The sequence below is a fragment of the Python bivittatus genome, unplaced genomic scaffold (genome assembly GCF_059951505.1).
Source record: "Python bivittatus isolate LINGU-HERP-01145 unplaced genomic scaffold, Pbiv_v1 ctg000440_np1212, whole genome shotgun sequence".
NCBI classification, from domain to species: Eukaryota; Metazoa; Chordata; class Lepidosauria; order Squamata; family Pythonidae; genus Python; species Python bivittatus.
Window position 1 is genome coordinate 798,364 of NW_028277063.1, and position 27,086 is coordinate 825,449.

The following is a 27,086-nucleotide window of genomic DNA, read 5'->3' on the forward strand; positions in this document are numbered from 1 at the left end:
CTAATTCAAGACTTCCATAAATAAGATTTGTTCTTAAAATCCCCATCAATTCTTAATAAGAGCTATCATAAATTGTCTGATTTTGTCTGAATGCATTTTTTAAATATTACATCCCCTCTGGATTAGGCAGAAGATAATGTGAATATAGAGTCATGTAAATCACACACATCCCCTTCTTAACTTTTCTTAAATTCTTAACGCCAATTTTAGCTTTGGTACTATATAGCACATACAAAATCAAAAGGAACTCAAAAACTTTCCACATTCTGTCATTCAGAGGGATATCAAGAAGGTAACCAGCTGCTATCTCCTTGAAATAAGATGTTCCTTGAAGCTAGAAGTGGAATGAATCTTCTCTATTTTTTTTCTTTTTATATAGCTTGATGTTGTCAGATGTGGTCAGTTTCACATTTGTTATAGCCTGTAAGCCTTTTTTTTTTTTTTATTAAACATTGCTTTGCCTGGGCAGGTCCCTAAGCAACAGAACTAATAGTGACAAAACCGTTTCAAAAACATTGAGAACCTGGAAAGGAAATCATTCTACAGTGATTTTTAAACCTTTCCTCAAGTTTAATGCCTTATACTGTTGATTTTTGTGAGTCCGCATAAACTTAATCCTTAAAAAAAACCCATAGTTGTACATGTAGATTATTTCTTAGTATTGCAGGTTGATCTTTTCCATTAGAAATTGCAATTTATTATGAAATAATTGTTTCTTAGAACAGAGGAATCTATAATCTATTGGAGAGGAATCATACAATACATTCTAGTCTTACTATGCAATTATTTTTAAAATATATATGCCTTCTCCATTATTTTCAGATTGGAATCTCTTTTTGTTTTCTCTTTGTTTTTATTTTCTGATTATTCTTGGGCCCAGTGGCCAATTTTTGGTGGCCTTTGGAGCTGTTAGAAATTGCAGTGGCACATTTTCCATTGTTTTTGGTAGAAAGCAAAATGCAAGCTGTCAAGTATGTTTATAGAATAAATTCACTTCTTAAAAACCTTTCAAAAGAACATAAGTCCCCAGAATACTGTTTGAGCTCTTAGAGGAAAGTTAGGATGTGTAATAATAAATAAAAATAGCCAAGCTATCTCAGTCTAGATTTCAACTTCTGTTTATTTTTTCTTGACATCAGGATAAGCTCTGTGCTCAATTACTCATGCCCTGGTCACCACCCAAATGGATTGTTGTAATGTGCTCTACATGGGGCTGCCCTTGAAGAGTATCCTGAAGCATTAACTGGTGCAAAATGTGGTGCGGGCAGTTATGTGTGTTCCTAGAACTGTGCATGTTACATCTCTGCTCCACAAGGTGCATTTGTTACTGGTTTGCTTCTGGATTCAATTCAGGGTGCCAGTTTTGACCTTTAAAGCCCTACATGGCATGGGGCAAGGGAATTTGAGGGACCAAACTCTCCCCAGTTACATCTACCCATCCCATCAGTCCGGCAGGAGGGGCATGTTAGGGTCCCATCTGCTTAGGAGCTGTATCTGATGGGACCCGGGAGGCGAGCCTTCTCTGCCATGGCACCTGCCCTGTGGAACTTCATCTTCCCTGAGGTGAGATTGGCCCCAACCCTACTAATTTTTCAGAAATCTCTTAAAACTTGCTTTTGTCAGCAGGCTTGGGGATCCCGTGGAAATAGGGAGCCCATGAAATGGTTGTATTGCATGTAAGTTCTTGAAGGCATGCTCCCATGGTTTTATTTTATTTATTTGTTTACTTCTTTATGATGTATATGCTGCCCATCTCACAGAAACATGACTCTGGGCAGGGTACAATAGTTATGTTTATGTTTTAATTGTTTAATGGTTTTTAAAGTTCTATTTGTAATTGTTCTGTTTTTATTGTACATCGCCTGGAGTCCTATGTGTGAAATGGGCAGCTATATAAATTTGATAAATAACCAAGAAGTACTTAATGCCATACAGTATTCTTGTTGTCAATTAGGCCTTTGAATTATCACTGTTTTCTAATCTCCTTTCCTCAAGGATTCGGGTCATGCTCCTGTGAAAGTTGTGCAGGATCCGAGACATAGGAAATGGTCCAAAACCAGAGATCTTTCTCTTCCTGTCCCAAAGTTTAAGGTAAGCTATGCTTACTTGATTATAGATAATTTTTCTCCAATTCTTTTAAAGTTTCCAACTTCATCAGCACAACATCAGTATCACATCTGATTTTCTTGGAAGCCCACTGAATGTCCAGAAATACATTCTGGGATTTCCTTGCATTTCTAAAGATTTCCTCATGATAAGGAAGGTTGGAAGATAGGAGTAAGTGATAAGAAAACTGTCAGTTTAAACAGTATGCCTGCTTTGACACTGATGCTGAAAAATAAGATAGCATTAGAGGAGATCGCCACGCATCTTTTTATAAGAAGTCGAATTCTCAGGAAGGGGGGGTCAAATTTGAATAGCAAGAACAACAATAGTGGCTCCCATGAAGACAGCCTATGTTGCTATTTTTTGTTAGAGTTTCTGTATTTCTTTTGAATGTATTTTCATGAAATGTCAATGAATAATATGTGCTGAAACAGTAAAAAATAAAAGAAGAAGAGAGTCTTCAAAAGAAGTTCAGGACATATTCAGAAGTTTATGAATTAAGGACTTCCAAATTGTGTCTGGATGTATATAAAAGTGTCAGTTTTAGTTTTGGAAATTACTGCCAGGGAAATGATAAAGAAATAAATTGTGCTTGAAATAATCTGTTTTGGGATTTAAATGAAGAAGCATCTGCTCTGTCTACTTCAAGTGAGGAGTACAGGGTAACAAGGGCCAGAGATCTGGACCCAGCTACTCAGTTTTGTCCAGCAGAACTGTGGTTTCTGAGCCTGTCCTTCTTGGCATTCTTTAAAACTTTTGCCAATTGCCAGTGAAATATTTTTCTTAATTATTGGTATGTAATTTACTGGAGGTTGATTTTAGCTTCCTCACCGCATCTTGCCTTCTGTCATTGCTGCAGCTAGATGAGTTCTATGTGGGCCAGATCCCTCTGAAGGAGGTGACCTTTGCCCGGCTCAATGACAACATCAAGGAGTCCTTCCTGTGTGAGATGTGCAAAAAGTATGGAGACATTGAGGAGATTGAGATTCTGTATAATCCAAAGAACGGCAAGCACCTGGGTCTGGCCAAGGTGCTCTTCACCAGCACAAGAGGGGCAAAGGAAACAGTCAAGAACCTGCACAACACTTCAGTCATGGGCAACATCATTCATGCCCAACTTGACATCAAAGGTAACGACCTTCCTTTAGTTGCTCTCCTAATTTAGTGTTATCACCCTAACTTTGAATGGCTTCAGCTTCCTATTAACTGCTTTTTTTTCCTCACAGGTCAACAACGTATGAAATATTATGAACTGATTGTGAATGGCTCTTTCACACCCCAGACTGTCCCCACTGGAAGCAAAACGCTGAATGAAAAGTTCTCAGCTGATTTGGTAACTTTGGAAAGTTATTGAATCTACTGGTTTAGTTTTGGTACCCTTTTTCCTCAAAAGGTCTCCCCTGTAGGGTTTCTTCTCTGTTTAAGACTTGCTTAATAGTATGATCTCCTGATAAGAATTTCTGCTTTCCTGATACAGTCAGGATACTGCTCCCTTCCCTCCGCTGACCTGCATTCATTGCCTACCTGCAACTCTCCTGTGTCCTGTAGGTAGTAGCTGATGTCTTACTTTAGGCAGCTCAGAGTTCAGTTTCACCATGTATACATTTTGGTAAACGAAGTAGCTGAGCTAAGAAAATATTATCTAAGTCATGGTTTTCTCTCATCTAAGACCGATGATTACATGTTAGGCTGTTTGGTGTGGGCCATTTGGCTCTGCATTGCACGTGAATTTTAGCTGTGGGCAAGAAGTGATATCAAGCTGTTGTCAACATTATTCCTTTTATAGTCAGAGTCCCGAAGGCATCATTCGGCCAATTCGTCGTACCCTAGTAATGCAATGCCTTCGACGCCTGGCAATGGCACCCCTTGTTCTCAGGACACTCCGTACTCCAGTGGCCGACAAGACACGCCTTCTTCATATGGCCAGTATACACCGCAGTCCCAGGGGACTCCATATACCCCTCGGGGAGGAACACCATATTCCCAGGATTCTGCCTATTCTAGCAGGTAAGGGGTTTTTTCTCCTCCTTGCCCCAAGATTTGGGGAAATGATCTTAAATATGTGAGCTTTTCAGAGCCAGATTGTTGGGGGGGAGAAAGGAAAGGCAGGTGCTCACGGAACCGCTTCTTTCTTCTTTCCCTCTCCAAGGCAAGGGACTCCAGGCTACTCAAGCTACCAGCCAGAGTCAACGTCGTACAAATCCTCCCGGCATGAGAACAGCTTTTCAGATTCATACTTCCGCCGGCATTATACTTCTTCCTCTTCATCCTCTTCATCCTCTTCATCCTCCTCCACTCACTACCGCAGCAATGACCATCACTACCCCCCTTACAGTCAACAGTTTGGTGGTGGCAGTGGCAGTGGCAGCAGCAGTGGTGCTGCCGCAACCAGTAGTAGCCGATATCAGCGCCTCTCATCCACCTCAGGGCGGTCTTCCTCCTCTTCTTCCTCCTCTCATCGCTCTCATCCAAGAGAGGACTCTGGCTTCCATTCCCGACACAGAGAACGTTCTCAACGGGATGATTCTACTCTTTCGTCCACAGCAACCACCACTACTCCTTCCACCTGCACCGTCGCTGCTGCTTGCTCCTCCTCTGTGACAACGGCATCAGAGAGCGTTCAGTTCCAGAACAGTCACAGTTTTGCCCAGCAGAGCGTGGAGCATTTCCCAGCACCCAGTGTGCTCTACCCATCTTATGCAGCCACTCCGGAACCCTTCTCTGTGCCTGCAGAACCCCACGCTGTGGATCAGGATTACCGGCTACTCCCCACGGCAGAAACGTTTGCAGCCAACTCACTGCCTCCCACAGAATTTCTTGCTCAGGAAACTAAAGAGAACATCAGCCCGGCAGTGACAGTAGCCCTAGGGATTGATGACCAGTCCCATTCTCCTGCTGTGCAGAACTCACCAGCCCGATCTGGTTCCCCTGCCCCTGAGACTACCAATGAGAGTGTACCCTTTGCTCAGCATAGCAGCTTGGACTCCCGCATTGAGATGTTGCTGAAGGAGCAACGGTCCAAATTTTCTTTTCTCAATTCAGACACAGAAGAGGAGGAGGAAGAGAAAGGGGGGTCAAAGGGAGCAGAGCCACATGGTCCCTGCACTCCACCACCACCTCTTCCAGTCAGCTTTGAAGATGTGGTGCCAGCCCTGGACGTGGGACCAGGAGACGAATCTCCTAAGGCTAATGGGCAAGACAGAGTGAGTTCGAACCTGCTTTTTGTTTTGTTTGATGGAATTGATGAGTGTGAGTGATTGTCTAATGGCAGGTTCTTTCTCTGAGCAAGCAACCTTCTGTGGCAGAACAGTACCATTTGCCCACAAGAGGAATGTCTTAGGGCTCATGTTTACGTAAGCTTGCTAAAGTGCAAGTGTTTTAAAAAAAATAGGATCTAGGGTGAAACCCCTAAATGGCCCTGTAAAAACAGTATGTTTAGTGCCCAAAAAATATTAGGAGAATAGGGTGGGGCATCTAGAGCAGTGTTTCTCAACCTTGGCCACTTGAAGATGTGTGGACTTCAACTCCTAGAATTTCCCAGCCATCATGGCTGGCTGGGGAATTCTGGGAGTTGAAGTCTACACGTCTTTAAGTGGCCAAGGTTGAGAAACACTGCTCTAGAGAATGTCAAGCCATAGTTTTATCACCTGCAATTTTGAACAGGAACCCACCAGATCATAATATACATAAGTATACTTTTTCCCTGTCTGTATTGAAAATTTTGCAATTTAAATATATATAGTGCAAATTATTTTAATATTATGTCAGCTTAATTTGCATGCTTATCAGATGGTAATTTTGTTGATCTTGCAGATAATGAATCCTTGGAACTGTCAGGTGGGTTGATTAATTATGCAACGTTTAGAACTAGAAGTCAGACTAGTAATCTTTCTGTAATCAAGCGCTTTAAAGTTTGGCAGATATGGCCCTATTCTCTTGATTTTTAACCCAAGAACATCAGTAGCTATATTAAGGTTGGGCAGGTGAGAAGAATGGCAGGAATGGGGAACTCATACTTTGGGAGCTGCAAGAGAGAGTTGACTGAACTGTATTCAGGCAAATAGATTACCTGCATGACTCATCCACTCTACCACTTTCTCTGCTGTTTTCCTTCCTCCTTCTTAATCAGGCATCTCAGCAATCTTCAGGTGAAGACATGGAAATTTCCGAAGATGAAGCCGAAGTTGAGCCTCCTACTCCTGTGGCAGGGGTGTCTGATCCACATTTTTCTGTGATGCCATCAATTCTGGGCCACATGCAGTTGGGGGTGTCCTCCTTTACTTCCCACCATCGGCCAGAACCACCCCCCTCTTATCCAATACAGCCTCTCATGTCTGTCTCCCTCCCTCATCTGGCGGGTAAAACCCATTCACTCTCTAATTTTGGCCAAGTTGGTCCCCGGCATGGTCACCGCCTGTCAGATTTCAGAGGACGGGGAAGTGTGGTGGGTGGAGGCCGTGGCGCTCCCCACATCTATGACTTTGTCAACTCCATGGAGCTCATGAACCGACTTGGCAACCAGTGGGGTGGAATGCCCATGTCTTTCCAGATGCAAACCCAGATGCTGAGCCGCCTTCAGCAGCTGCGTCAAAACAAAGGCCAGTACGAGGACCCTTTCTCCTACCACCGGGAGACGGCTTCTTTCTGTGGTCGTCCTCTATATGGTCCTGGGTACTTACTGGAACAGGGCAGTCACCACTTCCAGAGAGACCAGCTTTTCATGCAGCAACCATCAGCAGTTGGGGCCTCAGAGCAGCAGCAGCAGCAGCAGCCCTCAGAACAGCCCCCTCTGCCACCTCCACAGCAGCTGCTTGATTTCCGGACAGCTCCATGGGGCTATCAGGAAGAGGTGGCTCCGCTTCCACCGCTTCCTGAAGATCCACACGCCTCTGTAGTGGACAGTGTTCTTGCAACCCTCATGCAGGAGATGAAGAGCATCATGCAGCGAGACCTCAATCGCAAGATGGTTGAGAATGTGGCTTTCAGCACCTTTGACAAGTGGTGGGAGTGCAAAGAGGAAAAGGCCAAGGTGACTTGGTGAAGGGGAATTAAAGACATAGGTTACCACCCATTTGAGGCAAATTGGAAGGAAATGGGAGAGTGTTGCATTGTCTATGCAACATTTGGGTGATTTGGCAGAATTGGGGCCAGGGTGGGGGGATTAGTTAGTTACTAAGCACATCCAGAATGCTGCTTTCTTCCTCTTTGTCCCTAATCATTCCCACTAATGCTGCAATCTCATTCTCTGTAGCCTTTCCAGAACACTGTTAAACAGCCAGCCAAGGAAGAGGAGAAGGACAAAACCAAACTGAAAGATCCTGCCCTTCTGTCTCTAGTGGACTGGGCCAAGAGTGGTGGCACTGGTGGCCTGGAGGGCTTTGGCTTTGGGACTGGCTTTCGAGGAGTCCTCGGGCTCCCATCCTTTAAGGTAAAGGCCAGGATGTCCTCTGAGATTGGAGGCCTGTTCAGGAAGCTGTTACAGAGTGGGAATCATATTTCTTAAGGGACAAAAGATTTAGTTTGAGTGCCATCTGGAACATCGGTGCTCTGAACTACTCAAGAAACCCACTGTTCCTTTTCCCACAGGTGAAAAGGAAAGAACCCTCTGAAATCTCAGAGTGCAGTGAAGTGAAGCAGCCCCGCCCTTCTACTCCTGCCGAGGAGGATGAGGAAGGTACGTTGCCTCACCTCCAGGTTGTTATTTATACTCTTTAATAATCGGCAAGAGGATGGCTTTTTTTATTTTCTTACAAAGCATTGGTATCCCTTGCTTTAGCCAGGAAAGCTCCCGTAGCCAGTAATAAAAACCAGGCATTCTCTGCTCTCTGGCTTACAGTCTGAATAGATGTGACACAGAAGTGGGTAAAAAAAAGAAAAATGAAACAAGATAACTTCGGCAAGCTGTGACGGAAATGGGCTGCCCAGAGTGGTTTAGAGGATACCACCCCCTTCAGCATACTAACATTGCTTTTCCTCACTGGGCCGTTGGTCCCAATGGCCTGGGAGAGGCTCAGCCTACTTGGTTGCAGCAGCAAAGGGAGATGGCAGTTCCTCGGTTTCTGCTGCTTTTTTCTTCATTTTGAACATCCTTTCCACTTTTTTCCCCTCCGTTCCACTGTGCAGATAAAAAATCCTTACAGATACCCAAGGCCTCCAAGAGGGACGATGAGCGGATCAAAGGTTCAGGAAAACGGCGAAAACTTTTTTGTCTGGACAGTGAAGGGGAGGAGGCATCTGAAGACTCCTCCTCAGAGAAGGTGAGAGGAGGCTGACATTTTTTGAGCTGCTCCTGCCAGCATTACGCTTATATACCGGTGATACTTGTTGGCTTTCCCTGTACAGTTGGTTCCCACCACAAATTAGCTTGGAAATAGTTTGAATATCTATGTGTTATAGAAGGCTTAATGGCCTCCCAATCCTGAGTTCCGCCTGCGTGTTTGGTTGGATGACATGTTGATTCCCAAGAGAGCCTTCATTCCTTTTCTTCTTCTCCTATCATGCTTCTCAGCTTGCATTTCTTCACCATGCCTATTGGAGAGCACAGAATCTGGTTGTTGTTGCTACTTGCTTAACTATGTCTTATTTCTTGCATTGCTGCCGGAGTTTTCCGACCCTCTTTTACTGCATTTGCTGTCTCCATCCAGTTTTGCTCCTTGCTGTTCTTCAGCATCTGAGCCCCCAAAACAAAATAGTTCCCTGCAGAATTCAGAATAATTCTGCAAGGGTTAAATGTTGTTTAGATGGATCTGCTGCTCTGGTTCCAACAACTCTGTATTTGGGAATTCTAGCCAGTCTTTGCTATGGATGCTTTTTTGGGATGAGTGGGTAATGGTCTTGTCCTTGAGGAACATTATGTCACTATCTTCCTAGGAGGAGGAGGAAGAGCGGCAGAGAGAGGAAGATGAACAAGGTGCCAGAGAACGCAGAAGAAAGAGGGAACAATCTGAAGGTATTTTCCAGTTGGTAGTTAATTTAATAACTAAAAAGTTAATTTAATGGTAGTTAATAACACTGACGCAATGAGCATGAAACTGAGCAAACTCAGGGAGGCAGTGAAAGACAGGAAGACCTGGCGCGATATGGTTCATGGGGTCACGAAGAGTCGGACACGACTTAACGACTGAACAACAAGAAGTTAATTTATGGGACCTCACTGGTTGACATACATGGTGATGTGCTGGTATCATCATCATCATGCTAAGCTTAATAACAGGTTGTTGATATATGTGGAGATCAAAGTTCAGTTTTAATTGAAATTGTTTATCTTGTTTTGTGTTTCAGTTTATTGTATGCTGCCTGGAGTTGCAGTGTTTCAGCTGGACAGCCATATTCTTTAAACAAATAAAGTTCTTAGAAACGTGTTTAATACAGCTTTTAATGAATTAATTGCAGCCTCTTTCTTCCTCACCACCTCTACCACTCCAAGATTATCTCCCAACGTTCATATCATTCTCAGAGCATTTGTCTGTCTCATAGGTCAGCTGAATATTAGCATTTGGCAGTATTACTGGTATAAATATAACCTAGGTGCTACTTGCTGCTTAAACTGATTGAAACCCAAAACTAAACTCTATGTGTAAAGCATTCACTTTGATCCTTATTTATTTTCCTTTAGGTATATAAAGGAAAATACTTTCCAGATATTTTGCAGATCTGAATGAAGGGCAAAGAATTATGTATGCCTCTGAAGTCTAGCCCTCCTGTTTCTTCAGCCTTCTCACACTGAAATCTATTTTTCTCATTTGAAACAACTATAATAATAATGGAATCCTGAGAAAGCTAAATTCTGGACCTATCATCATGCAGCATGTGGAAAACCACAGTGATTTATTTTATTTGCTTCCTTATCCTTTGCACAGATGGCGATAGCGATGGTTCATCCAAGTATTCACTTTATGAGGAGTCTGATGAGGACAGTGACAGCACTTCTGATTCAGAAAGCAGCTCTTCTTCCTCATCTTCCTTGTCATCGTCTTCATCATCTGATGAGGAGGATGTGGAGAGCATGGAGGAAATGGATGATTCTGCTACAGATATCCATCCATCTGAGTCACTGGGAGGCATGGAAGAGAGAATATGGCCAGGAACAGATATTGAGATGGGCAAGAAGAAGCCAGAAGCAGTTCTGCTTCAAGGTGAGATGCTAAGCTTTGGGTTTCCCTAGGAAAAGCCTATTGGTTCTTATTTATTTCCAGGATGGAGGCTGGGAAATGGGGAGGACAACATCTGGATCTTACCACAATTCCTGTGCTTTGAAGCCAAGGTGTAATTTGCCCTGTTTGCAGCCACTAATTCAAAAAAACTCATAGTGTTGTACAGTTCACATGTATGCCGTCCCTAGATAAATTAGTTCTGTGCTATGGTTTTCAGTGCTACCTTTATGCTGATGACACTCAGTTCTATTTTTCGGTACCAGAAATTTCCAAGTGCTTTTCTGATACTGCCTTAGAACTGATATGTACAAAGTCATCCCACCTTAACTTTGTTCCCACAGCCTCTTTGTATGGGCTTTCAGTGTCCATTGACGATGTCACAGTCTACCTTATTGATAGAAATAAAGCCTTAATGTTCTCTTTGATATCTGTCTCTCCATCTTCAGTTTGTCACCAGATCATGTTGCATCTTTTTTGACAGTGTTAGTAAAGTCTGAACACTGCAGTTCTCCTCTCTCTCTTCCATCACCACCACCATCATTGCATCTCAAGCTTCTTTCAACACACCTTAGTAGAAACTGGCCAAGTGGAATGACAGATTACAAGTTAGCCTAATTAATAATAAATTATCATGAGTAGGACTAGGGAGAAAGCTTGATTTTGCTTGGACATGCCTTAAGGATGATATTAAGGGTTGTGCAAAACATTCCAAATTTCACATTTGAAATGCCAAATTTCATGCTCAGAATGTCTAATTTTTGTGTGCAAACTAGCTGCCTTGACTCTGGAACTGGTTATTTCATTTTGGAAGTGTTTTGAGCTCAAAACAGCTCTGAATTGCTGAAATGTTTTACTCACCCATAACGGTCTGAATATGACTTTGCATTAAAATCTTCCCAAAGAGAAACAATTATTGCTTTGATTGCCACAACAGGATTTATAGTTGTCAGAAGACAGTAGGTCATTGCAATCTAAAAAAACATCTTCAAGAAAAGACAGAGGTTGGTCCTCCAGTTTTCAGGTAGAACTAATCAATTTCAAACTTTTATAAGTTAGTACAAAGCAAGGAGGTTTTCTTAGTCCCTTGGTGATTCTTTTTCGTTTGCGTTAATTGCTTTCATGAAGTCTTGAGAATCATTGAATCATAGGATTGAAAGGGACCTTGGGAGTCTTGGGGGTAGTTCAACCCCCTGTCCAGTGCAGGAATCCTCATACCATCCTGGACAAATGACTGTCCAATTTTTTCTTGAAAACTTAATCTTTAAGAGGCAGGCTGTACCATTGCTTAATAGCTCTCACAGTCAGGAAATTCCTCCTCATTTCAAGTTTGGATCTTCCTCTGCAAAACTTCCACCCATTGGTTCTTGTTTTACCTTCAGGTGCACTGGAGAATACAGTAAATCCACACCCTCTTCCCTGTGACATTCCTTCATGTATAGGAAGACTGCTGTCATGTCTCCCCTGAACCTTCTCTTCTTTAGGCTAAACATTCCAAATTCCTTTAACCATTCTTTGTAGGATTTAACCTCCAAATTTCTTACCATCTTTGTCACTCATCTTTGCACTCTTTCCAGTTCTTCAGTGTCCTTTTTGTACTGGGGCAACCAGAAGTGGACACAGTATCCACAGTGTGGTCTGACCAGTGCAGCGTAGAGCAGTATTGTCGCTTCCCATGAACTTTACACTATATTTCTATTGATGCAAACTGCATTGGCTCTTTTGGCAGTTACAGCATATTGCTAGCTCATGCTTAATCTATGGTCTACCAAGACACTCAGACCTTTCTCAGAAGTACTACCACTAAGCCAGGTACTGCTTATCTTGTACCTAAGCATCCCCTCTATTCCCTCAGTTTGCTTTCTTACTCTTCCCTTCCTTGTTTCCCCATTTTATACTCCTTCGTCTTTGCATAAAATGTCCCCCTCTTAACATATTTAGGGTCATGCTTATTTTTGTGCAACCAAAATTAGTGTAATACAAACATGAATCATTATAACTTAAGCGCATATAAATTACATGCATGAATTCCCATTGTGGCATCTGTCAGTGTGTTTGCAGATATTTCCCTTGGTACCTGCCAGGTTTCTTACCCCCTTTATGTGTCAGATGTGCTTTAATTTGGATTCTTGCACTAAGCAGTGTATTAGATTTGATTATCTACATGGCCCTTCCAACTCTGTGAAATCTATAAAATCCTCTATAAATAGGTGAAATTTTAAACTACGTACTGTAGTGTCTTAGCTCAGACTTGAGGGGGAAAAAAACCAAGCAGGTGTCTCCATTTGTATTCTAGTGCTTTAAAGGCAGCCCTTACTGGCAGAGAACTTTAAAAAATCAGTCTTTTAGAAAAGCAGGCCAATGAAAAACTGAGATTCTGTCTAATTGTAGTGTTTGTAATCTACTTTCCCCTCTCCCTTGGCTCCATTATCCTTTTTCTAACAGTAGACATGCATACGATAATGATATAAATTTGCATTCCAGTGGCTGTAATTGTGTTTCAGCATTTTCTGACTTTGATTCTTCAAATATATCTAGGACTGGCCCTTCAGATCTTCCAGTGGTGCACCCATTGCCACTCTAACGGAGTCCATTGTCTAAAATAGACATGAAGAAAGAATTGCCATTGTTCTGAAAAACTAGGATATTAAAACAGTCCTAGATATATTTGAAGAATCAAAGTTTTTAAAGTGTATGTGTGTTCATTCATTCCTCTTGAATTGCAAAAAAAAAGATCAGTTTTCTCTTTAAACATTTGAGCTTATTAACAACGGCCTAAGATAGAGGCTTTAGATAACCCTCTAAAGGTTATCTGATACTCAGGTGGAGCACAAGAGCATATTTTGAACTCTGCAAAATAGCCTACTTTGAAAGTAATTTAAGTCTAAATCAGCAGCCCTTTTTCTAATGGTCCCTGTCAAGATTAACTTAGGTCTTACAATAATAAATCTATTCCTAAGCATAATAGTTTTGCACAGCTGTTTTCTGGCTGGGATTTTTTTTTCCAAAGAACACTTTCAGGTTAATAATCTAAAGAGGCAACTAATTGGAAATATTTAAAATCCAAATTGTGTACAGCTTGTCTCAATTTTACATAAGTGTTCTTTTTCTCTCTTAATTTTGGTTTTATGAAGGAGACAAACTGCATCTCAAAAAAAAAAAAATGAAGAAGTAAAGAAGGATGGTGGGTGGATGGACTGGCTCCTCTCATAGGACAACCATATCTTTATTGATTGGATTGGATTATGTGCCATGGAGTCGGTGTCAACTCTTAGATTTTCACATAGATTTTCTCCAAGATGATCGGTCCCTAACATGGCCCTTCAGATCTTCCAGTGGTGCACCCATTGCCACTCTAACGGAGTCCATTAACCTGGCTACTGGTCTTCTGTTTCCTTCCACCTTTCTCAGCATCAGAACCTTCTTCAGAGCTAGGTCTTTGCATAAAGTGTCCAAAGTATGATAATTTGGACATGGTCATTTGTGCCTCGAGTGAGAACTCTGGGTTGCTTTGTTCAGTGATCCATTGGTTTCTTGGCTGTCTGCGGTATTCTCAGCCTTCTCCAACACCAAAGTTCAAAAGCGTCAAGACTCCTGTCCTGTTTCTGTAATGCTCAGCTGTGAATGTTAGCAATCCAAATATTAAAATCCCCGTTTGAACAAGTACACCAAATCAAGGATCCATAAAGAATTGTTTTCTTTTTCTTTTTTCTGTTTGTCCCTTACCTATCTCAGTTTTCATTGCTGAAAATAAGAAAGCCTTTTACATCTCTATGCCTTACCCTGTAAGGACCCCTTATATCACTAACGTAAAATTTATCTCACATAGGCCATGTTGTCGAGGAGAAGCCTACTCCACAGAATGATACTTTGCTGGTCCCACCAATAGGGGAGAAGGGTGTCTGGACAGCACCAGAAGAGCGAACACGGCAAGAAGAGCGACCTTCCTCGCCCATTCCGCTTCTGCCGCCACCCAAGAAACGCCGGAAAACAGTCTCCTTCTCAGCTCCTGGTGAGGATGAAGGGACTCTGGAGAAGCCACTTGAATTGGCACCTTTGGCTCTCCTAGCCCCACCACCCCCACCTCCTCCTCCTGTCCCCACAGAGGAAGCACAGTCTCCATTAGTGCCTGTGGAACCCATGCCACCACCCCAAGTGTCCTTAACCTCAGATGCCCCAGTTCCAGTTGCCCGCCCCCTGCCTCCCACAGCATCCCCGGTAAAGCTAGTGGCTGCTGCCAGCCGCAGGCGGGAGCCCCCAAAAGTCAGTCAAAGAACAATCAGCAACCTTCCAGCCGACCACGCTTCTCTGGTGAAATGTTGGTCAGAGGATATGCCAGCTGGTCGGTCCCGAAGCCGTTCTCGCTCCCGAAGCTCAGAACACTTGAGGGTACCGCAGCCCCCAGAGGAAGACAGGATGCACATGCGTGAGCAAATGGGGGCTTCCTCACTACTGGAGCTGGCCAATCAGCCTGACCTTGCCGTGTTAGCAGATGTGGCTCTCAAGATGCCCGCCGTTGCAGGCAGTGAAGATTCAGAGGAGACCTCGGATGAGGCTGAGGAGCCGAAGCGTCTGCTTCTGCCTCCTGTGTTATCCCTTGAAGTCAGCAGCATCCTGATGGAGCATAACTATGCCATGGCAGTCCGTGCAGCACCAGTAACTGTCCCCCGGAAACAAGATGAGACACCGCTGCTTGGTTCTGCTGACCTGTTGCAGATGGACTTATATAGCGAGCACATTGGTGAGGTTCTGGAGGCTCCTGAGGAGATAGTGGCAGATGCCAGTGAAGCCAGAACTGAATCTGAGGTGGGTGACCTTGTTGCACTGCCCCCTCCAACTCCCCAACCTATCGAGAAGCCTAAGGTACCTGTGCCAGACCAGCAGCATACACAGACAAAGAAACCTCCACATTGGCTAAAGGAGGAGGCCATAAAAGATCCAGGAGCATTGCCTTTTGGCCCAGAGAATCTGTTCCCTTCTGAGAGTGAGGAGGAGGAGGAGGAAGAGGAAGAGGATGAAGAGAGCCTTGATAGCAGTGATGAAGGGGAGATTCGTAGGAGATCTCTGCGTTCTCATTCACATAAGCACACCCCTGCCCAGCCCCCACCTCCACCCCCAGTCTTTGAGACACGCAGTGAATTTGAACAGATGACAATCTTGTATGACATCTGGAATTCGGGGCTAGATTTGGAGGACATGAAATACTTGCGGCTGATGTACGAGCGCTTGCTGCATGAGGACAATAGCACAGACTGGCTAAATGACACCCATTGGGTCCAGCACACCAATATCCTTCCTGGAATAAATGTCAGATTTGTGGGTGGGCTATGTCTCTTCTCTGAACTTGTATTGAAAGGATAGCAAACCTGTGGCTTTCCAGATGCCTCTGTGCTACAGTTTTCAGTCTTCTTCACCACAGGCCATGCTAACTGTGGATGCTGGGAATTGTAGTTCAGCATCTGGGACACCACAGCTTCTCTATCCCACTTTAACACTCTTTTATCATACCATCCAACAGAGATTTCTTGGTATTGTATTTTGTTGAGTTCTGGGAGTCCTCTGTTGCACATTCTATTCCTCTTCCCTCCTCTCAATTTTCTAGGTAGAAGAAATGGCTGTTAACCTAGATTAAATCTGTAGTGTAAACACATCTAGGGTTTTTCATCCTTCCTATTACCTCTTATTCTTGGAAAGTAGGCAGAAGAGTTAGTTTAAGGGACAGTATTGTTAATTCTGCGTTTGTGTGGGAAAACTTCCCATTTCCATTATTAGACTTCATTGGGCAAACTTAATGGAATTCTCTCAAATGTGGAATATAGAGCATGAAGAATTTTATTTTCCAAAACAGTAGAATGTTTGGTGTACAAGGCTAGATCTTAAGTGGAATGATACTATCCCTCCTCCGCAGCTGCTATTCAGTCTCCTATTTTTTTACCAAACTGCAGTTGGTGATGGGATAGTGTCATACTTTTGTGTACTTGATAGCAAATATTGGAACTGGGATTACTTGTTATTACTGTGCTAGCTTCTAAAGATTCAAGACAGCTGGTTAAAACAAACTGCAGAAAATACAGGTAGTATTTGTTTAGCGACTGCCTCGATTAGTGACTGTTCACAGTTACAAAGGTGATGAAAAAGTAACTTTATGACCAGTCCTCACATTTACGACCTTCGCAGGTCTGTAAAGCAAAGGAAAGCTGAAGTAAGATCATAAGCACAGTCGCAGTTTCACTTAGTGACTGCTTTGCTTAACAACTGAGTTGCTGGTCCCAATTGTCATTAAATGAGGACTACCTGTATTTTAAAAGCTATCTTAAAAATCAATGATTGCAAGAATTCAATTTTGTGTATTTGGCTTTAATGCTGCCTAATTATATTTAAAAACAATTGTCCTAGTAAGATGCACAACGGGGAGGCTCTTCTCTCTCTGTGATCATTTACATGTAAAAACCTAAATTCTGGAGAGAAAAATGGCTTCTTTTTCCTCACCTCCCTTAAGTTCAAGGCCTTTAAAGAGGGAGAGTCCCAGTACTGGAGTAGACAGATGTAGAAGGTGTGTGTCCATCTTTGTGGTATTTCTTTCTTCCTGCACATATTTTTCTTCTCCTTGACTCCCCTGCCTCCACTCACAAACATTGCAAATCCCAAGCGGAAGAGGAAGTCATCTGACCTGCGAGAACATCAAACAGGGTGTGCCCGTAGTGAGGGATACTACCATATCAGTAAGAAGGAGAAGGACAAATACCTCGACATGTGCCCAGTCACAGTGCAGCAGCTGGACATCGCTGATACACAGGTTTGGCCCCATGTCACTGTGATGTGCCCGTCATAGCTCACCTGTTTAGTATGTTCTGTGCAGCAATGACTCCAATATAATTGATGGGAACCACTGAAACACAATGAGCATGGTAGACACTCACACATTAGAAAGAATACTGGCTATAATCCACAGTAAAAATGAAGAATTCTGCACCAGATAATTCTTATCTTGTGAGAGACAAGTTCTCACAATGATTTTCAGCTTTGTGGTTCAGCCAGATTTTTCCTAATCTGTGTGAAATTTGCTACTGCTGCTTTTTCTAATCACATTGATAAGCGAGATGCTAGAGTAAAATGCTGAAGATCCACCACCAGCAACCTAGGAATGTTTCTCAGCAATTCTTCCAAATTCTTAGATTTCACAAGACATTGCTTAAAGTTGTTAGTCATATTCCTTTATTAATAAAGATTAGAAACTTTGTTTTTAAAACTGAAAATCTATTAGCAGGAAGCAGGAGAGCCAAACAACAATGCAGAAGTGCAGTTTATGTGAAGTGGAAATCTTGAATGTGCTCTCTGTTTTATGCCAAATCATTGCTGCAAACTTTTTTACCTAGTAACTGTAGAAGGAGCTATCTTTGTTAATCTTATTTTATATAACAGTGCGTGCATATGTTAGCCATACTAACATTTAGAAGCAGCTATGGTTCATTCAAGGTATTTAGGTTTAATAGTCTTACGCAGAGACCTCTTTGGTTATCAGTGTATATGAGTTAAGAGCAAGCCCTATTGTGTTGTGGAAAAGAACACTCAAATTGCAAAATTTAAAAAGTAGTGTTGTATGTAGCTCCTAAGGTACTAACAGTATGGGAGATTATATGAAAAGCTTTAAATGTTGGCAGTATAATGTGCAAATTGATTACATTAGTTTGTATGTTTATTTTGGATTTTGTCATGCAATAAAACAATAGCATATGTGGGAAATTCTAGTAACATTCCTGCTGCCATAGAGCAATGTTTCTCAGCCTTGACAACTTTAAGAGGTATGGACTTCAGCTCCCAGAATTCCCCAGACAGCATGCTGACTGGGGAGTTCTGGGAGTTGAAGTGCACATCTCTTCAAGTTGCTAAGACTGAGAAACACTGCTATAGAGGGACACTGTCCACCTTAAGGCATTACCATCTCACCAAGGATGGATATAATGAGATTTTTTTTTCCTGACTGCTTCCTTTACATTCATTAACAAGCTTGTGCCTTCCCAGGGTACCAACCGCATCTTGTCAGAACGACGATCTGAGCAAAGGCGTCTGCTGAGTGCCATCGGCACCTCTGCCATCCTTGATAGTGACCTTCTGAAACTTAATCAGCTGAAGGTACCAAAGCGGTTTCATTAAGCAAATTGAGAAAAGAGGAACAGAAGATGTAAGCTGGGGCGGGAGCAGTACGGATGGAAATAATTGGGACAGTAACCTTGGCTTACTGATATTTGCTGATTATGTTTCCCAAAGAATTTCCATTGAGACCTAGGATATATTAAGGCATTTTTTGTTTAAGCAGGTAAACAGTGACTATTACTGTTGCCAATTAAATAACTCCCTCCCCCTTTTATTTTATTTATTGTATTTTATAATCGGCCAAAATTTAAAGTGCATTTCCTTTTTCGTGCAACTTCTCTTTAGAATGTTGAGGATTGATCATCCTAAATTTTAAAAAATGATGACGAAACTATCATAAATTTGTCTTTTGCGTACATAAGGCAGTTTCTCTCAGACAGCAGAATAAAGAACTTCTCCTCACCCCCCATTCCTGGGGTTTTCCTCTTCCCTGCAGTTCCGGAAGAAGAAGCTTCGGTTTGGACGGAGTCGGATTCACGAGTGGGGCCTGTTTGCAATGGAGCCGATCGCTGCGGATGAAATGGTCATTGAATACGTGGGCCAGAACATCCGTCAGGTAAGCAACAGCAGGCTGAGCTCTATAAATAATACTTTTATTTTTAATGCCTTCGTCTCTTCTGCCAGAAGTCAGATGCAACGATGGAGATTTTTATAACAAGTAATTTACCTTAAGACCGAAACTACTGTTGTAAAACAAATACCTTGATATGTGCTCTTCCTTCATTTTTTCATATATTCATAATATTTAATTTTGAAGAAAAGACAAATCATTATAACGCCTGTAATGTTAACATTCAAAACTGTAATTAATATTGATAGAACATCCACTTTCTTTTTCTTTTGTTCCCTGTTCTCTACGTTTAATACTCTTAAGGAACCTATGTAACAGAATATTAAGAATCTAAGCATATTATATAAATACCATTGTATTGAAATAACACATTGTACTAAAACTGAGAAGATGGAGCAACAGATGGTTTATATGGCTAGATTTAATAAGATGTTAAAGGATTGAGCTAGTCCTATATTAACATTCTATGGATATACTTTTAGTTTCTACAAACGTCACTCGTTTATGCTTTTTTTTCCCCTGGTTTTATTAGCACTGCTATGTTTCTGGCTGTACTTCATCGTATCTCCTGGTTGTTGTACTTACCAGTAAATATATATAGATTGAAAAAAGAAGTGATAGCCATTGCTGAGAGTTTTGCAAATACAGGCTGTGACTTTTTTTCCCTTTTTCTATACAGTTGGGTGGTGGAGAAGTGGCAGTGATGGGTAGAACAGAGCTTTGCTTGATTAATCCCCATTTTTTCAGGTTTCTGGTATCATTCATATTTCTTTTTTATGTATTTGTTGCTTTCGTTTTAAATGCACATTTGGCTTATTTAAAAGCACATCTTAATTCAGTTTTTACTGTGAGAAATCAGATCACCGACATTCAACCATTTGTTGCTGAATGTTGGTGCTATGAGTGTCTGGGGCTTTACAGGGATTCAGGTTCCTCATCCATGGAGGGGTCCAAACAGTGCTCCCAGCCTCAATCCACAGCTTTTATTTTATCTTGTTAAAAACCAAGCTTCAAGGGAGATGCTAAACCCTGTAATGTTAATGAAGTCCCAGTCCTGTCCCATATCCAAGCCCTTTAAAAAACAAAACATAAACCGCTCAGGCTTTGAACAGTTTCCAAGGCAGCTAATGCCATAGTTACAGATTCTGCTTTTTCTGGTGCTTCTGACTGTGATCTATTAAGAGAACTATATCAAGAGAACGATGAAGCTCCTGTGGGAAAGCTGAGCTCTCCACTTGCCTGTGTCTCCTACTTTGTTACTGAATTACCTGTTTTTTAAAAAATGGGGAAAATGTGCCATGGGATGGAGTAGATGAAACAGGAGAATATAGTGAAATGGTGGGGAACTTGACCTGAGCTTGTTCAAGCCACGCTTTTAGGATTGGGCTGTTGGTGAGGCGCATGCAGCTCATGGAGGCTAGAGGGTGCTGTGAGGGCTGCATGGAGCATCCCTGCTTTTTCAATGCTGAGAGGATCAGCTTGCTCTTTGGACAGTGGATTGAATAAATGCCAGCTGATTTTGCATCTACTGGAATAAAGGTGTAGAAAGCACTAGTTTGGAGATTGCAATTTGCACTGTCTGATGATTACTCCGCTCCCTTCCCTAAGGCTTTCCCCCAAGAGAGAAGGTTTGACTTATATTCTGAGTCTCTGCTGTGCTCATTTTTCTTTAAAGATGGTGGCAGATATGCGTGAGAAGCGGTACGCCCAGGAGGGCATCGGGAGCAGCTATCTTTTCCGTGTGGACCATGACACAATCATCGACGCTACCAAGTGTGGCAACCTTGCTCGTTTCATCAATCATTGCTGCACGGTGAGTTGTGAGGGAATGGTTCCTCGCTGTGATTCTTCCTGCTGTCCATCCTGTGCTGTTGCTGAGTTTAGCATTTTACAGAGAATATGGTGGATGGGCACATGGGTGCACGCCCACATGAGAGAGGCAGAGAAAAATTCCTTCAACAGACTTAGCATTTAATATATTGGCATTACTCAGATGTTACAGTACAGCAGCCTGTTCTGCAGTCTGCCTAACAGCCTTCAAATCAGTGTTTCTCAACCTTGGCAGCTTGAAGATGTGTGACTTCATTTTCCAGAATTCCCCAGCCAGCTTGGCTGGCTGGGGAATTCTGGGAGATGAAGTCCCCACATCTTCAAGTTGCCAAGGTTGAGAAACACTGATTTAAAGGCTTGCCAGGGTTAGGACTCCAGTAGTAAATCTGAACCATAAAGAAATGTCTTGGAACAGTGGCATAGGGGAAGAGGGAAGACGCCTCATGAGCTGATTTGCAGGGTGACTATTCATCAATCAGGAATATACACTTCCCTTACCCACTTGCCTTGTTCCCAGCGTCTTTTTGTTCCCTTGCCTTTTGAATACAATGGAGGCTGCAGAATGGAGTTTGAAAGGTGCTTGGGTTGGCATGGCCTCCTTTCCTCAAGGTCCTCTCACCTGGGTCTGTCTTTCCTTTCTGTAGCCCAACTGCTATGCCAAAGTCATCACAATAGAGTCCCAGAAGAAGATTGTCATCTACTCCAAGCAGCCCATCAGCATCAATGAGGAGATCACATACGACTACAAGTTCCCAATTGAAGAGAACAAGATCCCCTGCTTGTGTGGCACAGAGAATTGTCGGGGGACCCTGAATTGAAACTGAAGCCTGGCATTCCTATTTATTTTGTTTGCTCACCCCATTTTTCACCAGTAGTTTAGCATCTCTTCCCACAGAGTTGCAGTGGGAAAGTTCTCAATCGCCTTAAGACCCATCTGGAATCCTTTAGAAGTTTTCCATTTGCCTCTCCTCAGGTTCTAATCAGTGACAAATTTCCTTTTCTTCCAGTCAGTCAGAAATGGTTCTCTCCTCTTTTACTCTGGTATTTCTGTCATTTTTGAGCCAACCCCAAATTTCAGTGGAAAAATCATTTAATGAGAACAGATAGCAGTTAAATACCTCTCCCTCCTTGGATTAAGAACAACTTTAATCTTAATTGCTTAAAAGTCAGTTCTGCTTTTATAATCTGGCAAAAAGTTTGAGTCTACGCTGAAGGGCATGGTAAACAGAATTTATCCCCTTCCATTTAAGGATCTCCAGCATGCTGAGGTCAGTTAATAAAACACTAGGAATTGCAAGCTCTTAAGAAAAACCCATGAAGAATTTTGGGGCCATTCAGTGCTTGGTGTTCTTGAAAGGCATAAATGTTAATGGTACACATAGCTAAGAGTAGACAAATCCTTGAAATTTCAGAGTTAAGCTTTTTAATCCTTGGATTCTTTTATAAAAGATTATGGGTTTATCGAGGTATATATGAGATCAGTTATGGAAGCAAATAATTTCCTAAGTGGACTTGGTTCTGACATCCAGAGTGTTCCCTTAATCTTTGCTAGATATAGTCAAGATTACCCAGGAATTATCACCTTCCCGTTTCATTTGGCTATATTTTTTACCATGTGCAAAGGTTTGAACTTTCTGGCTTCAGATGATTATTCCTAATTCCATCCTGGCATTTATTCTTCCAACCAAGCACTTAAGGCTATAGTAGTAAAGATTCTGAAAAGTAATTGGATGATGTCATTCAGATTGAACCTTCCTTTCCTTGTGCTGTGTCTCTGCCTTGCAACAGGTGTTAAGAAGGAGGGAAAAAAGACCTGAACCCACATAGTTAAGAGGGCTGTTTCTTTGCTACAGTTATGGCTTCAACCAGCTGGCTCATAGCATAAGCTAAGACTTTACCCCAACCCACCCTTCCCCAATATTTTTTCTTAGGAGAAGAAAGTTGTGTATATATCTAGTCCAGATGGATTGGCTGTTTCTTGTAGAAACACACGTTTATTGGTATGTAAATATTTTATTTTTGTTTTCCACTTCATACTGAAAAGATAACTGTAAATAATGTTTCATTGTATTTCCTTCTCCTGCTTTTATCTCTATTTGCATCGTGCCACCTTTTTTTTTTTTTTAATGCAACATGGGATTTTTTTCTTTCCTTATCCTGGAGGAAAATTATAACTTTTTGGATGGGGCATTGGAGGTCAAAAAAGCTTATTTCTTTAATCATCTAAATGGGAGTCAGTTAAAACAAAAGACTTTAGGCATATAGAACTATTTTAGCAGGATTTGCATTTTTTGAAATGTCCTTTCACCATTCTGTTTGCGTTGTGTGTGTGTGTGTGTGTGTGTGTGTGTTTCTAAACCGCTGTGCTGAGGTGGCAATTCTCTTGAGGGCGCTTTTTCTCTAGCATGTATTTCTCTCAACGGACTGCCTAGAATTGAGATGTATTGAATGGCTTCCAACTTCCATAACCTAAATGTCTGAACGTACATTGCAGAGAGAATCACACTTTCTCTGCAAACTCTGCTTTAATAGTGGGAAAATAAGTGGGAAAGAGGGGTACTTTTAGTATGCCCAAATCCTTGTTGCTCTTCCATGTCATGCTGTAACACACACAAACAAAACAGGAAACTATTGAGGAGAGTATCTGCTTCTCTAGGCCTTGGGAAAAAGCAGAATAGAGTAGAATGGGAAAACTGAAAGGCAATCTCCTGTTGATGTCACAAGCCAGTCACATGGCTGGGATGAGCATTACCCAACAATACCCACTGGATTGTCCTGTTTCCAAAGGCAGGCTTGCATGTTACGTTAGCAAATATGGCTTGTCAGCTCCCCACAGCCCTTCCTTTTCAGCTCTCTGTGTGGTTTTTTGCCACCCCCCCCCCCACCCCCCAGGTAACCTGATAGCAGACATGAACCTGTTTAGGAAGTGAGAGTAGCAGTGGTAGTCAGGAGTTGAGGAGTCTGCCATTCAGCTCTCCTTCCTAAAAATGGCTGCTTCCTCACATTTTTATTATTTAGTAAATAAGTTGGGAACATAGTTCTGTTTAAAGCTTATTTCAGTGTTTGAAGGCTAGTGAGGGATGCAGTTAAATGGCATCTTCTCACTGTCTCACTGGATTGTATGTTGACTGTTTTATACTGAAGGTGTCTTTGTATATCATTTTGGTGGAGGTGGATTCTGCTCATGCCCTTGGAGAAGAAACCATCTGCATCTTGGCATCTTTTTGGATCTGTTTCTTTCCCAGAAAGCATTAGATATATAGTTTGCACCACCTTGAAAAGATCGTTTGGGGTCTTAATTTTGACATTTCCTTTAACGGTCTTAACCAACTAAAGAGGTGGGAGAAAACCCATTATTTCCCTTTACAGGCTGCACTGAGTTTAAGAGGCCAAAAGAAATTTTCAGGGGGTTGGGGTTGGAATTTGAATTTGCAGTTGTTTTCTGAGAAGAGGAAGCCTTGCACAGACTTGCCAAACTCAGCTGTCTAACTTTTGTTTCTCATCTCACATGGTTTTGTTATCTGCATTTTCCCCCTTGCAATATTCCTACATGTTGAAAATAATAAGGAAGTTGTGGTAACCCATTTTAGCAAGGAGAAGTGGAAAGGCTAAATCACCTGAGAAAGAATGTGGACAAATGTGGAGCAATAGTATAAATACACATACAAATATTTAGCTTGATAGTTGTCTCGATCCTATATGGCCAGTCTCTCTAGGTCCTGGTTTGCCTCTGAGGGCTGACTCTGGGATCACATTCTATAATAGTGGAATTAATTTGTTTTGTTTTGTTTCAACTACAACTGCTTTCTGACTGGCCCTGGGAATTTTACTGAGAATCAGCGCCAACCATTTCCCCCTATTACTTTTACTATTACTTTCCAAATAGTAGAGTCTGTTACTTTCCAAATATGATTTCCCTCCGCTCAAATGGAAGAAAATGTAACCTACATGCTTAAATTGTGAATTAAAGCAGTTGTAGTTGCAATAACCTGTCCCATCTAGCCCCTCCCTCGGCCATCCCTGAAGTCACCGTGTAAGCTGACAAAATTCTGGCTTTTCTGTGATGCTTATCTCAGGATTTTTGTTATAAATGCCCATCCATGGGCAAGTCTGTTTTAAACATCATTGTCTGAAAGGTCCCGTGGAGTTAGGACCTTCAAACTCCTCCTGAGTTGCGCAGCCATTAGATCGAGCCTGATAAGTTCTAGCTTTTCCAACCTTGGAACTTTGCGAGGTGATGGCAGTTTAATGTTACTCTGCTAATTCCAAAGAATGCTGCCTTACACACATTCCTTTAGCATTTAAAAAGCTTAGACGCACAATTTTTCTAAATTGTTTTGGAGACCCGTTTTTGAAGAACTGACCAAATTGCAGCAAATTGTCATGACACATCAAACTTCTGCTTTTTATTGGATTTAAACATTTTCCTCCGAAACTTTTGCCTCAGAGAGCCACACAATCTTGAATGCCTATGTTTCAGGAAAAGTTTGAGCTTTTTTTTTTTAATACACCTCCCCTTATTTTAGACTTGCAGGTAAAAACCTCTTTGCAGAGACAGCCAGAGGATTAAAGTTGGGAACCATTATTTACTTTGCATTAGTAAGGACATGCTAAAGAATACTGCTCGGTGGGTTTTATGCCAATATTTCATCACCTTTAGTTTATTTTTTAATTTTTCAAATAGCAGTGTCCAGTTGTGTTCTTGAGCATGCAAAAAAACAACCCCCACTCTCTGTTTCTCTGCATATCCTGGCATGACTGTTCCAGATGCTCAATTTATTTATTTACGAATGGTGGCTAGTTTTGTGGATTGATCATGTGCTCACAATAGTCTTCATATTATCAAGAAATGTCATCCTCCACCTTCCCACCCACCCCCCAAATTTAATTACATATGTACATTTTTAAATTAGTTGCAGGAAGTTTTCATTTCATTTCACCTGTTCATTGTGAAAGGTAGACTTTTTGGTTCCACTGTGTGTTTTGCCTTCTTGTCAAAAAACGCCTCAATCGATCTGTACAATCACCTCCACAATGGTTATATCCTTCATCCAATTCAGCCACATATCTCCTGACAGGATGGATGAGATGCTTTTAAATTTTAAATAAAGCAATGAAACCTGTGTAAATTATTCTACATGCTTTAACAAAACCCAGAATTTGGCTTTTTTTCCCTCTCTCTTTCACACCTGACTCCTTGCCAGCTTGTAAAGCTGAATGTTTTGAAATTACTCATTTTTCTTTATATGTGGGATTTTTTTTTCCTGTGTACATATATGTAAAAAGAAAACAAGAAAAAAATAGATATACAAAAAAATTTATACCAGAGAGGGTTATGCTATTTAATCTTCTCTAGCAGCAAAGGCAGCTTGCCAAGGGTTTTGTGTTTTAACACAAAGGATGGAAATGTATGGACATGGATGGATAGATTCCCCCCCCCCCTTTCCTAGCTGCCCAGTGGATGGATGTTTTTTAATTTGCATACCTATTCTTCTGTCTATATAAATATTATATATATAGATATATATAAATATATAAATATATTTTCGTTTGATCTTACTGGCTTCCTACTTGTAAATATGTTAATAATTTGTGGATTCATTACCTGGTGCCAGATAGCACATTTTTATAAAAGTCATTAAACTTTTATTGTACAAAAAAGTATGGCTTTTGTCCTCATTTCTGTACTCTGGATCTCCCTCCTCCTGGAAATTCAAATTCAAATTTCAGAAATAATGCTGAAAATTCCATTAGTGTACTCTAAACTATGTAACGGCACCATGATGGTGAACTGTAGATAGAAATAACTGGATTCAAGTCACTTCAACTGAGAGGCTCACTATGTGATTTAACCAGTTTTGGTCATAGGTCCTGCTAGGATATTGCAAGGAAAAAAAAGACCAGGCTTGAAATCTAAATTCTCTTGAAGCGACAACAGAAGATCATTACGCTGATTTATTTCCTCTTAAAAAATGTCTCTAGGAACCATCCATCCAGACCCATCTTGCCTTAGTAGTGGGTATGTATCTGCACCAGCATTCATTGTTCCCAAGTCATGATAATTAAGTCTGATCATCAATCAGTTCTACGCTAATCAATTCACACCATTTGGAGGAAAAAATGCAACGTATTTGTCTGCAGTTCCGGCATGTTCAATTATCTGTAGCCACTTTAGAAATGCTCTACCTGATTATACTGAAATAATTCTTTCATGGAAATTAGAATGCTTTTTCAAAGAAAACCATGCTGAGGATTGCAACTTAAATTTTTTATTT

The 27,086-nt window shown here is 41.6% G+C and overlaps 1 protein-coding gene across 1 annotated transcript in view; it reads left to right on the plus strand.

Annotated features, from left to right (window-relative positions):
* SETD1A (SET domain containing 1A, histone lysine methyltransferase) overlaps window positions 1–26,449 on the plus strand; it is a 31,134-nt gene extending 4,685 nt beyond the window's left edge. The window contains exons 4-20 of the mRNA XM_088142569.1: window positions 1,996–2,091; window positions 2,966–3,236; window positions 3,333–3,439; window positions 3,893–4,113; window positions 4,256–5,309; window positions 6,236–7,135; window positions 7,358–7,534; window positions 7,693–7,780; window positions 8,230–8,363; window positions 8,977–9,055; window positions 9,966–10,241; window positions 14,086–15,543; window positions 16,883–17,052; window positions 18,279–18,389; window positions 18,847–18,966; window positions 20,657–20,794; window positions 21,456–26,449. Coding sequence (XP_087998695.1) covers window positions 1,996–2,091; window positions 2,966–3,236; window positions 3,333–3,439; window positions 3,893–4,113; window positions 4,256–5,309; window positions 6,236–7,135; window positions 7,358–7,534; window positions 7,693–7,780; window positions 8,230–8,363; window positions 8,977–9,055; window positions 9,966–10,241; window positions 14,086–15,543; window positions 16,883–17,052; window positions 18,279–18,389; window positions 18,847–18,966; window positions 20,657–20,794; window positions 21,456–21,629 — 5,574 coding nt within the window. The 3' untranslated portion in view covers window positions 21,630–26,449. The remainder of the gene's footprint in view (window positions 1–1,995; window positions 2,092–2,965; window positions 3,237–3,332; window positions 3,440–3,892; window positions 4,114–4,255; window positions 5,310–6,235; window positions 7,136–7,357; window positions 7,535–7,692; window positions 7,781–8,229; window positions 8,364–8,976; window positions 9,056–9,965; window positions 10,242–14,085; window positions 15,544–16,882; window positions 17,053–18,278; window positions 18,390–18,846; window positions 18,967–20,656; window positions 20,795–21,455) is intronic.
* Window positions 26,450–27,086: the final 637 nt, after the last annotated feature.